The 13147-nt window shown below is 43.6% G+C and overlaps 1 protein-coding gene across 2 annotated transcripts in view; it reads left to right on the plus strand.

Moving 5' to 3' along the window:
* The window catches only part of LOC129867104 (breast cancer anti-estrogen resistance protein 1-like), a 106424-nt gene that overhangs the window by 58948 nt on the left and 34329 nt on the right, over positions 1-13147 (plus strand). The window contains exon 1 of one of the 2 annotated variants that reach the window (XM_055940281.1): positions 1634-2413. The exons of the other annotated variant lie outside the window; for it this stretch is intronic. Coding sequence (XP_055796256.1) covers positions 2402-2413 — 12 coding nt within the window. The 5' untranslated portion in view covers positions 1634-2401. Of the gene's footprint in view, positions 1-1633; positions 2414-13147 lie in introns of those variants that run through there. 2 annotated transcript variants of the gene reach the window in all.

Raw genomic sequence — 13147 nt, forward strand, 5'->3', positions numbered from 1 at the left:
AGCCTGCTTCTGCAGCATTGGCCCAATAAGGACATTTCTGGTGCTTTCTGTGGTGTTTTTCTTCTCCGTGGTCTATGATTGTAGGATGTGTTGTTGCCCTCTCTGCATTACACCACTTTGACTGTCTATGTAGGCTATGTTGTGGTCTACACACGGCCCTCATGCTGTAAGGCCTATTATGACCTGGATAATGTGGCACCTCCCCCCTTCACACCACACAGCTCCCACCTTTCTGAAAACACACTCTCACCTTCACATACCTCACTCATACCAATACTCTCTTCCGCGTACCTTTCTTACTCATAACATACCCACACTCTCCGCATTTGAATTCAGTGTATGCCACATGAAGGTGAGTCATGTTTGAGAGTTTGACATATCTGTCTGGAGACTGAATGGTTCCATTGGAAGCCATTTGTGTTGATTTAGTTCTGGAATATTGATTAAGGAGTAGGGTCTGGGGGCCTCCCGGGTGGCGCAGTGGTCTAGGGCACTGCATCGCAGTGCTAGCTGCGCCACCAGAGTCTCTGGGTTCGCGCCCAGGCTCTGTCGCAGCCGGCCGCGACCGGGAGGTCCGTGGGGCGACGCACAATTGGGCTAGCGTCGTCCGGGTTAGGGAGGGTTTTGCCGGTAGGGATATCCTTGTCTCATCGCGCTCCAGCGACTCCTGTGGCGGGCCGGGCGCAGTGTACACTGACCAAGGAGGCCAGGTGCACGGTGTTTCCTCCGACACATTGGTGCGGCTGGCTTCCGGGTTGGAGGCGCGCTGTGTTAAGAAGCAGTGCGGCTTGGTTGGGTTGTGCTTCGGAGGACACGTGGCTTTCGACCTTCGTCTCTCCCGAGCCCGTACGGGAGTTGTAGCGATGAGACAATATAGTAATTACTAGCGATTGGATAACACGAAAAAATTTGGGAGAAAAGGGGATAAAATAAAATTAAAATAAAAAAATAAAAAAAGGAGTAGGGTCTGCATTTGACCTCATGACCTCTGACCTGCTCAATCTGAGTTAGATGATTGACTAAGTGTTGGATGTCATCCCTCATTGTTTGTTTGACCTGAGCCGTGAACTCTACCTTAGATACGGCCTTAACGCTTTCTTCAACAACCTCCAGATTAGTCTCAGTACTTTAATAGCATTTTAACAGTATTGTGAGATTTACATTGTGAAACTAGTTATGCTATACCGTTATACAGTTATTGTGTTACACTCTGATTTACCAAATTGATTTCTCAAAGGACAAGCCTTGCGCTGTATTTGTTGAGTTAGGGTCTGCGTGGGCGACACTGACATATTAGTTCCACCCAGTTGATTTTAGTTTCTTCTTATTCCCAGCAAATGAAATGTAACCTGAGGGGACAATTAGAACTAGCGTACTGGGAATGGATTTGAACGTGTGTGCTGCACAATACACACGCTGCCCTCAGATGTGTTTAGACATACATTGCTGGAGTGATTAACGTTTAAGACCAGAGTGTATAATGTGCTCATGTATCTGAGCAACAATGCAAGACCGATGAGATGAATAAGAAATAAGAATCGTTTTTGGGAGGAGGGAAATGCCAAGTGAGTAGAAAATAAAAATAGAGATGAATTGATGAGATAGAAAAGAGTGAGCCAAGGTGGCTGGGGGAGGTATGTGTGTTCTGCGGCTGCTTGAACAGTTAGAAAAATGGAGTGTCTGTGTCACTCCAAGGTCTGAACACACGCACTAAACATTCCACACATCCAGGGGGAGAAGAGAAGGCAAGAGTCATTAACATAAAAAGAGGTCCTTCGACCAATCACAGACCGGGAGTGGGAATGTCGGGATGTGCAGGAACTGGTGGGTGTCAGGTTACTGAGCATTCTTCCCTCCCTCCACTGGCCAGAGAGAGGGATAGAGGAAGTCGGAGAAAGAGCAAAGGACAGTCTCATTCTTGCCCTCTGAGATCACAGTGCCGGAGAATGTGTTAGAATCTGACTAAGTCTTTCTGCCTGGGAGCGAGACAACAGGGAACTTTAACTGGTGGCTAGACACAGGGGTTGTTTCTAGGACACAGGGGTTGTTTCCAGGACACAGGGGTTGTTTCTAGGACACAAGGGTTGTTTCCAGGACACAGGAGTTGTTTCCAGGACACAGGGGTTGTTTCCAGGACACATGGGTTGTTTCCAGGACACAGGGGTTGTTTCTAGGACACAGGGGTTGTTTCCAGGACACGGGGGTTGTTTCCAGGACACAGGGGTTGTTTCTAGGCCACAGGGGTTGTTTCCAGGACACAGGGGTTGTTTCTAGGCCACAGGGGTTGTTTCCAGGACACAGGGGTTATTTCCAGGACACAGGGGTTGTTTCCAGGACGAAATCTCTGCCCTGTTACTCCGGTCTGGAGTCTGTCGGACGGACTCGCACTATAGGGCTGAAAATGAACTATCTGGTGAGTGTGTAATGTCAATGTTTGTGGGTTTGCTGTTTTCATTGCTGTGTGAACACTTTGGTTAGGACATGCTAAATGCCCCAGCTGGGAAAGAGTAGAGAGGTGGAAAAAAGAGAGGGAGGGCAGGACATTGAGGGACGAATAGGAAAAGAGTGGTGAGAACTTTAGTTTAAAAAAAAAGTGTATTCTTACCTTTTGTTGGTACTCAGCACGAGTTACTTTGTGTGCTGCGCTATGTGTACGTGTCTCATTATGTGTATTGGGTTGTGTGTTTTTAGATAGAAATGTGAAGTTACAATGCTACACTTACAACGGGAAATGTGGAATAATGAGAAAATAACAGAAGTAAACTCCCTAGTCTTTTTCATACCAGTTCTTGAAGAAAGGGTTCTGTCCTGTATGTTTTGGAAAGGCCCCTCTCTTCTGAAAGGGGAGAATTGGAGGGCTTAAGACACTTAGAAGAAAGGGCTTTGGAACAGCCAGACAGGAGAGAGAGCCATGGAGATCCGCTGCTCAGTTGACTCAGGAGAAAGTTGAAAGATTAAGATTTTGAGGAGAGAAAATAGTTGAGTGTCCTGCTGCTGGAGTCTTGGCAGTACCGGCCGTTCCCTACTATTGTTTGAAAGTGTTGGCATTCTGTCAGCTTGTAGTGCTGTAATTACACAGGGGTTTGGTATTTGGTTGACAGGACCATACTGTATTTCTGTCTGAGAGGCTTATGCTCTTTAGCAGCACTGGGGCCGACCCCCTGGAGAAGGCTGGCATGTCCCACTGTTTGTCCCCTGGTCTGGGCATTCACACACACATTAGAAAGCTTGTAACACAATGGACAAAAACCACTGACATCACCATATATGTATTTAGATGAGGGTAGCTTCCTGTAGCTATCTAAAATTAACTGTATTTGATTGGTGACTGTAATGAGGATATATAGATGGAAGGTTTAGGCTACATTTTTCTGAGAGATGTTTATTTCAAATCAAATGTTATTCCCAGACTGGCCTTGATAACCATGCCTTTAGAGAAAGACAACCTGACAATACAGATAATACTTTGTAACGTGCTAGCTATCTGCTTGCTATTTCAGAATGAGGGATTAATGAGACCAGGAAGTGATGCTAGTGTATAAATAGATGAAGTAGTTTCCCACCAATCAGTATTAGTGAGTGAGTGGGTGGGGGAGTTTGTGGTGGTCAAATGAGCGGAGGTTTACTCAAGCCTACAAAGAGCTCAGCTGAGTAACCCTCACCCATGTTGCCCAGGCCTGACTCACCTCTGACTGACTCACAGTCCCCTGCCTGGGCTCTGGGTGCTGGCATGGAATTCCCCCCTGTCACCCCCTAGGAGGTCTGGCAGTGAAACTCCTCTCCTAGTCCGTTCCATCATTTCACTCAGAGGGATTACAGGTGTCACACAGTCACTGAGCGTAGTAATAACAGACACCAGGCTGTGACAGGCAAGGACTAGTGGGAAGGAAGGTTGATTCAGGTAGGGTCAGTCAGTCCACACAGGTGAAATTGTGCACAACCATCTGTGAGTCATAAGGTTTCAGATATAGGTTAAACACTAATGTAGGTACATACCGAACATATGAAGATGTGTTAGTGTCTCAAATACATACAGTACAGTGTGCTATCATGCAAATAAATTCAAGTTATTCCTTGTCTTAAATTTGTTATCATGTAGGTGGCTGCCAAACATGATAATTTCCTGGTGTTTCTCAAAGAGCTTTAAGTCTAAGCAATGTTACAGAGAAAACTACGGGTTTGAAACAGACCTTGATTTGTGGCTGGCAGTCCTGCCATGGGCCTAATCTCTTAAACACAGTGCACCCAGTCCCTTCCCTAGCTAGCGTTGACGGGATCTCTCTCTCCTCCCAGTTCAGCTGCAAACAACTGGGCCTGGGGGCAAATGTTTTCTGTTGTAATCAAACCGTGGGTTCCCCAGGGCACCTGCTTTATGTGGTGGATAATTGGGCTTTACTGGAGGAATAAATCAAATCAAATCAAACTTGATTTGCCACATGCGCTGAATACAACAAGGGTAGACTTTACAGTGAAATGCTTACTTATAAGCCCTTAACCAACAATGCTGTTCAAGAAGAAGAAAATATTTACCAAGTAGGCTAAAATAAAAAGTTATAATAAAAAGTAACACAATAAGAATAACAATAACGATGCTATATACACGGGGCACCGGTACCGAGTCAGTGTGCGGGGGTACAGGCTAGTTGAAGTAATCTGTACATGTAGGTATGGGCGAAGTGACTATGCATAGGTAACAAACAAACAGCGAGTAGCAGCAGTGTACAAGAGGGGCTGGGGGGGGGGGTCAATGTAAATTGTCCGGTTGTGATTTTTCTGAATTGTTCTGCAGTCTAACGTTGAGGAGCCTTTTCGTCCTAGACTTGGCGCTCCGGTACCGCTTGCCGTACAGTAGCAGAGAAAACAGTCTATAACTTGGGTGACTGGAGTCTCTGACAATTTTATGGGCTTTCCTCTGACAACGCCTATTATATAGGTCCTGGATGGCAGGAAGCTTGTCCCCAGTGATGTACTAGGCTGTTCACACTACCCTCTGTAGCACCTTATGGTCAGATGCTGAGCAGTTGCCATACCAGGCGGGGATGCAACCGGTCAGGATGCTCTCGATGGTGCAGCTGTAGAGCCTTTTGAGGATCAGGGGTAGAGGTCAACCGATTATGATTTTTCAACGCCAATACCGATACCGATTATTGGAGGACAAAAAAAGCCAATAAAGATTAATCGAACGATTTTTTAAAAATATATATATTTGTAATAATGACAATTACAACAATACTGAATGAACAATGAACACTTTTATTTTAACTTAATATAATACATCAATAAAATCAATTTAGTCTCAAATAAATAATGAAACATGTTCAATTTGGTTTAAATAATGCAAAAACAAAGTGTTGGAGAAGAAAGTAAAAGTGCAATATGTGCCATGTAAAAAAGCTAACGTTTCAGTTCCTTGCTCAGAACATGAGAACATATGAAAGCTGGTGGTTCCTTTTAACATGAGTCTTTTAACATGAGTCTTCAATATTCCCAGGTAAGAAGTTTTAGGTTGTAGTTATTATAGGACTATTTCTCTCTATACGATTTGTATTTCATATACTTTTGACTATTGGATGTTCTAATAGGTACTTTAGTATTGCCAGCCTAATCTCGGGAGTTGATAGGCTTGAAGTCATAAACAGCGCAATGCTTGAAGCATTGTGAAGAGCTGCTGGCAAACGCAGTAAAGTGCTGTTTGAATGAAAGCTTATGAGCCTGCTGCTGCCTACCACCGCTCAGTCAGACTGCTCTGTCAAATCATAGACTTAATTATAATATAATAACACATAGATATACGAGCCTTAGGTCATTAATATGGTCAAATCCGGAAACTATCATTTCAAAAACAAAACGTTTATTCTTTCAGTGAAATACACAACCATCAATGTTATGTCATAATTACGTAAAATTCTGGCAAATTAGTTCGCAATGAGCCAGGCGTCCCAAACTGTTGCATATATGCTGACTCTACGTGCAATGAACGCAAGAGAAGTGACACAATTTCCCTAGTTTAATATTGCCTGCTAACATTAATTTATTTAAACTAAATATGCAGGTTTAAAAAAAATATACTTCTGTGTATTGATTTTAAGAAAGGCATTGATGTTTATGGTTAGGTACATTCGTGCAACGATTGTGCTTTTTTCGCAAATGCGCTTTTGTTAAATCATCCCCCGTTTGGCAAAGTTGACTGTCTTTGTTAGGAAGAAATGGTCTTCACACAGTTCGCAATGAGCCAGGCGGCCCAAACAGCTGCATATACCTTGACTCTGTTGCACAGAACGCAAGAGAAGTGACACAATTTCCCTAGTAAAAATAAATTCATGTTAGCAGGCATTATTAACTAAATATGCAGGTTTAAAAATATATACTTGTGTATTGATTTTAAGAAAGGCGTTGATGTTTATAGTTAGGTGCACATTGGTGCAACGAGAGTGCTTTTTTCGCGAATGCGCTTGTTAAATCACCCGTTTGGCGAAGTAGGCTGTGATTCAATGATAAATTAACAGGCACCGCATCGATTATATGCAACGCAGGACAAGCTAGATAAACTAGTAATATCGTCAACCATGTGTAGTTAACTAGTGATTATGTTAAAATTGATTGTTTTTTATAAGATACGTTTAATGCTAGCTAGCACCTTACCTTGGCTCCTTGCTGGTAGTCAGGTAGTCAGCCTGCCATGCAGTCTCCTTGTGGAGTGCAATGTAATCGGCCATGATCGGTGTCCAAAAATGCGGATTACCAATTGTTATGAAAACTTGAAATTGGCCCTAATTAATCGGCCATTCCGATTAATCGGTCGACCTCTAATCTGAGGACCAATACTCAAGTCTTTTCAGTCTCCTGAGGGGGAAAAGGTTTTTTCGTGCACTCTTCACGACTGTCTTGGTATGTTTGGATCGTGATAGTTCGTTGGTGATGTGGAGAGGTTGAAAATGTCAGTGAAGACACTTTACAGTTGGTCCGCGCATGCTTTGAGTACACATTCTGGTAATCCTTCTGGCCCAGCAGCTTTATGAATGTTGACCTGTTTAAAGGTTTTGTTCACATTGGCTACCGAGAGCGTTGTCACACAGTCATCCAGAACAGCTGGTGCTCTCGTGCATGCTTCAGTGTTGCTTGCCTCGAAGTGAGCATAAAAGGCTTTTAACCCGTCTGGTAGGCTTGCTTCACTGGGCAGCTCGCGTCTGGCTTTCCGTTTGTAGTCCATAATAGTTTTCAAGCCCTGCCACATCCGACGAGCGTTAGAGCGGGTGAAGTAGGATTCAATCTTAATCCTGTATTGACACTTTGCTTGTTTGATGGTTCGTCTGAGGGCATAGTGGGATTTCTTATAAGCGCCCGGATTAGTCTCCCGCTCCTTGAAATGGCAGCTCTAGCCTTTAGCTCGATGCGGATGTTGCCTGTAATCCATGGCTTCTGGTTGGGATATGTACGTACAGTCACTGTGGGGACGACGTCATGAATGCACTTATTGATGAAGCCGATGACTGAGGTGGTGTATTCCTCAATGCCTTTGGATGAATCCCGGATCATATTCCAGTCTGTGCGAGCAAAACAGTCCTGTAGTGTAGCATCCGCATCATCTGACCACTTCCGTATTGAGTCACTGGTACTTCCTGCTTTTTGTTTGTTAGCAGGAATCACAAGGATAGAATTATGGTCAGATTTGCCAAATGGATGGTGGGGGAGAGCTTTGTATGCATCTCTGTGTGTGGAGTAAAGGTGGTCTAGGATTTTTCCCCCCTGGTTGCACATGTGACATGCTGGTAAAAATTTGGTAAAACTGATTTAAGTTTGCCTGCATTAAAGTCCCTGGCCACTAAGAGTGCCGCTTCTGGGTGAGCATTTTCTTCCTTGCTTATGGCCTTAGAGAGTTGGTTGAGAAAGGTCTTAGTGCCACCTTCACTTTGTGGTGGTAAATAGATGGCTACGAATAATACAGTTGTGTGGTCGAGAACTTATCATAAGGTACTACAATGTTACAGTTTTTAATGTCCAGTTGGTAGAATAATCTTAATGGTAGGTCATCAATTTTATTTTCCAACTATTGCACGTTAGCAAATAGAATGGAAGGCATTGGGAATTTGCTCGCTCGCCTCCGGATTCTCAGAAGGAACCCCGATCTGCGTCCCCTTTTCCGGCAATCTTTTCTTCACACAAAAGGCGTGGATCTGGGCCTGTTTCAGTGAAAGCAGGATATCCTTCTCGTCGAACTCGTTACAGGAAAAAGTTTCTTCCAGTCCGCGGTGAGTAATCGCTTTTCTGATGTCCAGAAGTAATTTTTCGGTCATTAGAGACGGTAGCAGCAACATTATGTCCACAATAAGTTAAAAACGTAACTAAATAACACAATTAGTTGGGAGAATGTAAAACGTCAGCCTTGTTCTTTGGCGGCATCTTTTAGAGGCAGAGACGGAGGGAGTTTAGATAAGAAATCCGTTGCTGAGCAGAACACCTAGCTAGTCCTACACCAGGCAAAATGGATTCTGCACAAAGAGCAGGATTTCAGCTCTGTCTGGTATGGTTACAATAGCGCTGGGCTTTCTTCTCACATAGCCAATCACAAAGGTTGCTTTGATGCCCTTGGGGCAGTTAAACGAACCAGGGATTGTTGTCAAAGCTAACAAAACTGAATACATCCACTGATGTTTTATCTGAACATATTGACTGAGGTAGGTTTGTGAGGCGCATGCAGATGGTCTAAAAGCCTGTGCCACTTCTGCTTGATTGAACTTTCATTGTCCATCCTGACTTATAGTACAGTAGGCCTATCCACATCTTTTCTGTGTATTTTGGTTCCCCTGAAATGTATCAGAGTGCTCCCTGAATTCCTGCATTGCCTTGTCTCACACCAAACCACTGAAATGTTTGGCTGAGGTCACAATGATGTTTCATGCTCTGGAAAATCATTTTATCTCCACTCTATCCCCACTCAAGGCTGTAATTTTAGGATTTATTGTTGGGCATTGTGAGAATTCTATGCAAGATTTTACCATTGTGACTGCCTGTGCTTATGGATGAGAGGATAATGTGTTTCTGGTATGTAGATAGGAGAAATCAGAACTGTGATGAACTGGGTGTCCTTCCTTTCTCTCTGTGTGATTACAACAGAGTGGAACTGCTTTCTGGTTTGTGTGTAGTTCCGCTACACTCTCACCAGTTTCCCTGTCACTCAGTCTTGTTCAATGGGCGGAGCTCCAGCACTTTGTTGTAGCCTGTAGCTACAAGAATCAGAGCTGTTTTCTTACTGCTGTTGAAACTTGACTTGACAGGGAGGAGTGGTTGAAGATCTTTGTGTGTTATTTATCTGTTATTTCCACCTTGAGATGATTCATAAGAGTGGCAGCCACTTTAGTATGCTTTAGTGTTACTGCGTATTTGTGTGAAAACATTTGTTTGACTTGGCCTCTGTACTGTAAGTGTGACTGATAAGATTTGAAAGTATAGTATGTTGATTGCCTCTTTATGAATGAGTCCTTAGATCTAGTATTCATTTCTACATTGGTTGTGTGTGTGTGTGTGTGTGTGTGTGTGTGTGTGTGTGTGTGTGTGTGTGTGTGTGTGTGTGTGTGTGTGTGTGTGTGTGTGTGTGTGTGTGTGTGTGTGTGTGTGTGTGTGTGTGTGTGTGTGTGTGTGTGTGTGTGTGTGTGTGTGTGTTTTGTAAAGCGTGTTGTAGAAGGGGTGTTGTGACACCTTTGGAATGTGAGTTAATTGGCGAGGTGCATGTAGAGGTTGTGGAATGTTCCGGTAAGTGGGCCGCTGAGAGCTGGAGCGAGTAGAAGGCGGGCCTGGGCTCGCCCAGAGAATACCAAGGACATGGATCCTAAGGTGTTACATACCAATACATACACATTTACTGGAATAGCAACAAAACAGTCATGAAAAAAAGTTGTTTACTGATCAGGCCTATTTTCTATGAGGAGAGAGTTGTGTGAACATGTTTGTTGTGAGCCCTATTCAATGAGATCTGTGACCTCACCGAATGTCATGTTAGTTATGCTATTTCTGTTCTAGTATATTCCTGTTAAGTCTTGTCTTTCAGGATTCTGTTCCGTACATTTTGGCATAAGCCTGCGGTTAGCCCCTCTGTGACTACTGTATCTTATTATTCACATTATTTGTCTACAAATCGTCCCATATGGGCCTCTCGCTGGCCTTTTCATGAGGTAGCCCCTAAATGTTGCTCTCTACCTTGTGGAAAACAATTGCATAGTGTCTTACAGGAGGCATGTATAGGTCTAAAAAATGCCTAAAATGGACAATTTCACCATGATTTTCAAAAACATTGTTTGTGATACAAATTCCAAAAGCATTTCAAACATCCTTCTTCCCAATGAAGTTTCTATGTGAGAATTGCCAGAACAATCTGAGATACCAAAAATATTTTCCACTCCCGCTGGCGTGGAATCGCCCAAATATCTCAGCAGCAGCACAGTGTGTCTGTGTGTGTCACAGCAGTGTCTGTCAGCTTATTATAGGCCAAAACTAGATCCCCATCGACTGACTCAGTCACTTCTCTACATTCACTCACTAGGGCCCTGTTTTTCTGCACGACGATAGACAGAGAGACAGACTGACAGGGAGTATGTCTGATCCCTCTTCCTGTCAGTGAGAATGTCTTATACCGCTGGCTTACACACAGGCCTTGCCAAGGCTTTGCTGTAATTGCAGTCTGTGTACTGCTGCTATGTTGCTGTGGGCATTTGAAGAGTCATGGGCTATGTGCTAGCATGCTACTTAGCCCCAGGGGAAGGCAGTGACTTCTCAGAAGTCTACCCTCAAACAGATAAACTAAAAGGTTACCTTTTGTAACCCAGGGGGGTGGTTTGGCTAGGCTCAGGTGGCTAATGTGATTTAAGCAGCAGAGACAGCCTTGTTTTGTCTGTGCTATCCATCTGTTTTAAACTAATAAAAACTTTTGATGACTGAGGGGGTGTTTGTTTAAAAGGGTGGGGGTTAGATGCGGGAGAAACAGCACAAAGGAGAAAGGGAAGAGTATTGTTTTCAAAATATATGACTTATTGCTGTCATGCTTTGTGAGTTCAGGAGAGAGGGGGGGTGGTTCCTAAAATGTTGTGTCCCTGTTCCCGAGGTCCTGTGTCCGTGGGACAAATCCACAGTCGTCTACAAAACACACACATTCTCCTGTGACTTAACCAGTGTTTGTCCCACGGGGTCACGTAGAGGCAAAAGACAAAGGCCTTCCTGCCCTCCCCTCTCTTTCTCTCTCTCTCTCTCTCTCTCTCTCTCTCTCTCTCTCTCTCTCTCTCTCTCTCTCTCGCACCCGCACACGCACGCACGCTGTCTGCATTGACCTGTCTGCACTGAGCGTGCTACACCAGTTGCCACGTTACTTCCTGCTCAGTGGCTGTCTGAATGAACACTGCAGCCCTTTCCTTCCCTCTCCCAGACCCACTGCACCTCTCTTTCCTCTCCTTCTCTTCCTGTGGATCTCTCTCCATTTCCTTTCCACCATCACTCATTCCCCAGCTTTTTCCCATAGCTTCTTTAGCTTGCTGTTAGGTGTGTATGTATAATCTCCCCTTTTGCCCGCGACCTTTTTAAATGCAAACCAATTAGCTTTCAGTCCTCTGTATGATGAAGATCCTTTTCTTCTTCTCTCTCTCTGTCTCTGTCTCTCTGTCTCGCTCTCTCTGTCTCTCGCAATTCAATTCAATTCGCTTTATTGGCATGACGTAACAATGTACATATTGCCAAACGCTTATTTTGGATATTTACAATATAAAAACAAGTCAAAATAAAAATGAGAATCAAAATTGTCAACGTGACAACAGTAACAACAATAACCAAGGGTCAAAATAACCATACATTCAACAATAACAATAAGCATACAGTAGAGGACATGTGCAGGTTGATTGGTCTGTCAGACACTGTCCCTCAACTTATGGCAGGCAGCAATGTAGTGCGCTGCCAACCCACAGCTCTCTGCGTCCTCCCCCAACCGGACGGGTAGCCTACTCTCATCAGAGAGGTCTTTGAAACCTTGAATAAGGGTTTACTCCATATATTTTGTACCAATTGAGAACTTTGGTCTAATTCCCTGAGATCTGGATCTTCTCTGGAAAATTATTATTTTAGTCTTTTTGGGGTTTACTGCCAGGGCCCAGGTCTGGCAGTACTGCTCTAGCAGGTCCAGGCTCTGCTGTAGGCCATGTGCTGTGGGTGACAGCAGGCATAGGTCATCTGCGAAGAGTAGGCATTTAACTTCTGAATTGTGGAGCCTGACACCAGGGGCTGAGAATTTTTCTAGAATAGTGGCCAATTCATTGATGTAAAAATTGAAGAGTGCAGGGCTCAGATTGCAACCCTGACGAAGGCCCTGCCCCTGGTTGAAGAATTCTGTTCTTTTCTTGCCAATACATTGATTTAATTATGTCATATGTTTTACCCCCTACACCACTTTCAATAACTTTGTAGAACAGTCCTGTATGCCAAATATAATCAAATGCTTTTTGGAAGTCGATAAAGCAAGCGTATATTTTGGTATTATTTTGGTGGACATGTTTATCTATCAGGGTGTGTAGGGTGGAAATATGATCAGTTGTGCAATGTTTTGGTATAAATCCAATTCGGCTTTTACTCAAGACATTGTGCTTATTAAGGAAGTTTAGAACTCTTACATTTATAATACTACAGAAAACCTTCCCCAGGTTACTGTTCACACAAATGCCTCTGTAATTGTTAGGGTCAAATTTGTCTTCGTTTTTAAAGATTGGGGTTATGAGTCCTTGATTCCAGATGTCAGGGAAATAACCTACACTCAGGATCAAATTAAACAGTTTTAATATAGCCAATTGAAATTGTGCACTAGTGAGTTTGAGCATCTCATTTAGGATGCCATCAGGTCTGCATGCTTTTTTAAATTTCAGAGCCTGAAGTTTCTTATAGAGCTCCTGGTCAGAAATTGGGGAGTCCAATGGATTTTGATGGTCCTTTATAGCTTTTTCTAATCCATTCAACTTCTCATGAATTTGGCATTGTTCTGCGTTTGTTTCAATTTGAACGGTGTTGTAGAGTGTTTTAAAATGGGTTGTCCATATGTCACCATTTTGTATCGCTAATTCCTCTTGTTTCGATGTTTTTATTTTTTTCCAATTTTGCCAGAAGTTGTTTGTGTTTATGG

Source organism: Salvelinus fontinalis, chromosome 12 (assembly GCF_029448725.1).
Source record: "Salvelinus fontinalis isolate EN_2023a chromosome 12, ASM2944872v1, whole genome shotgun sequence".
In the NCBI taxonomy this organism is placed as follows: Eukaryota; Metazoa; Chordata; class Actinopteri; order Salmoniformes; family Salmonidae; genus Salvelinus; species Salvelinus fontinalis.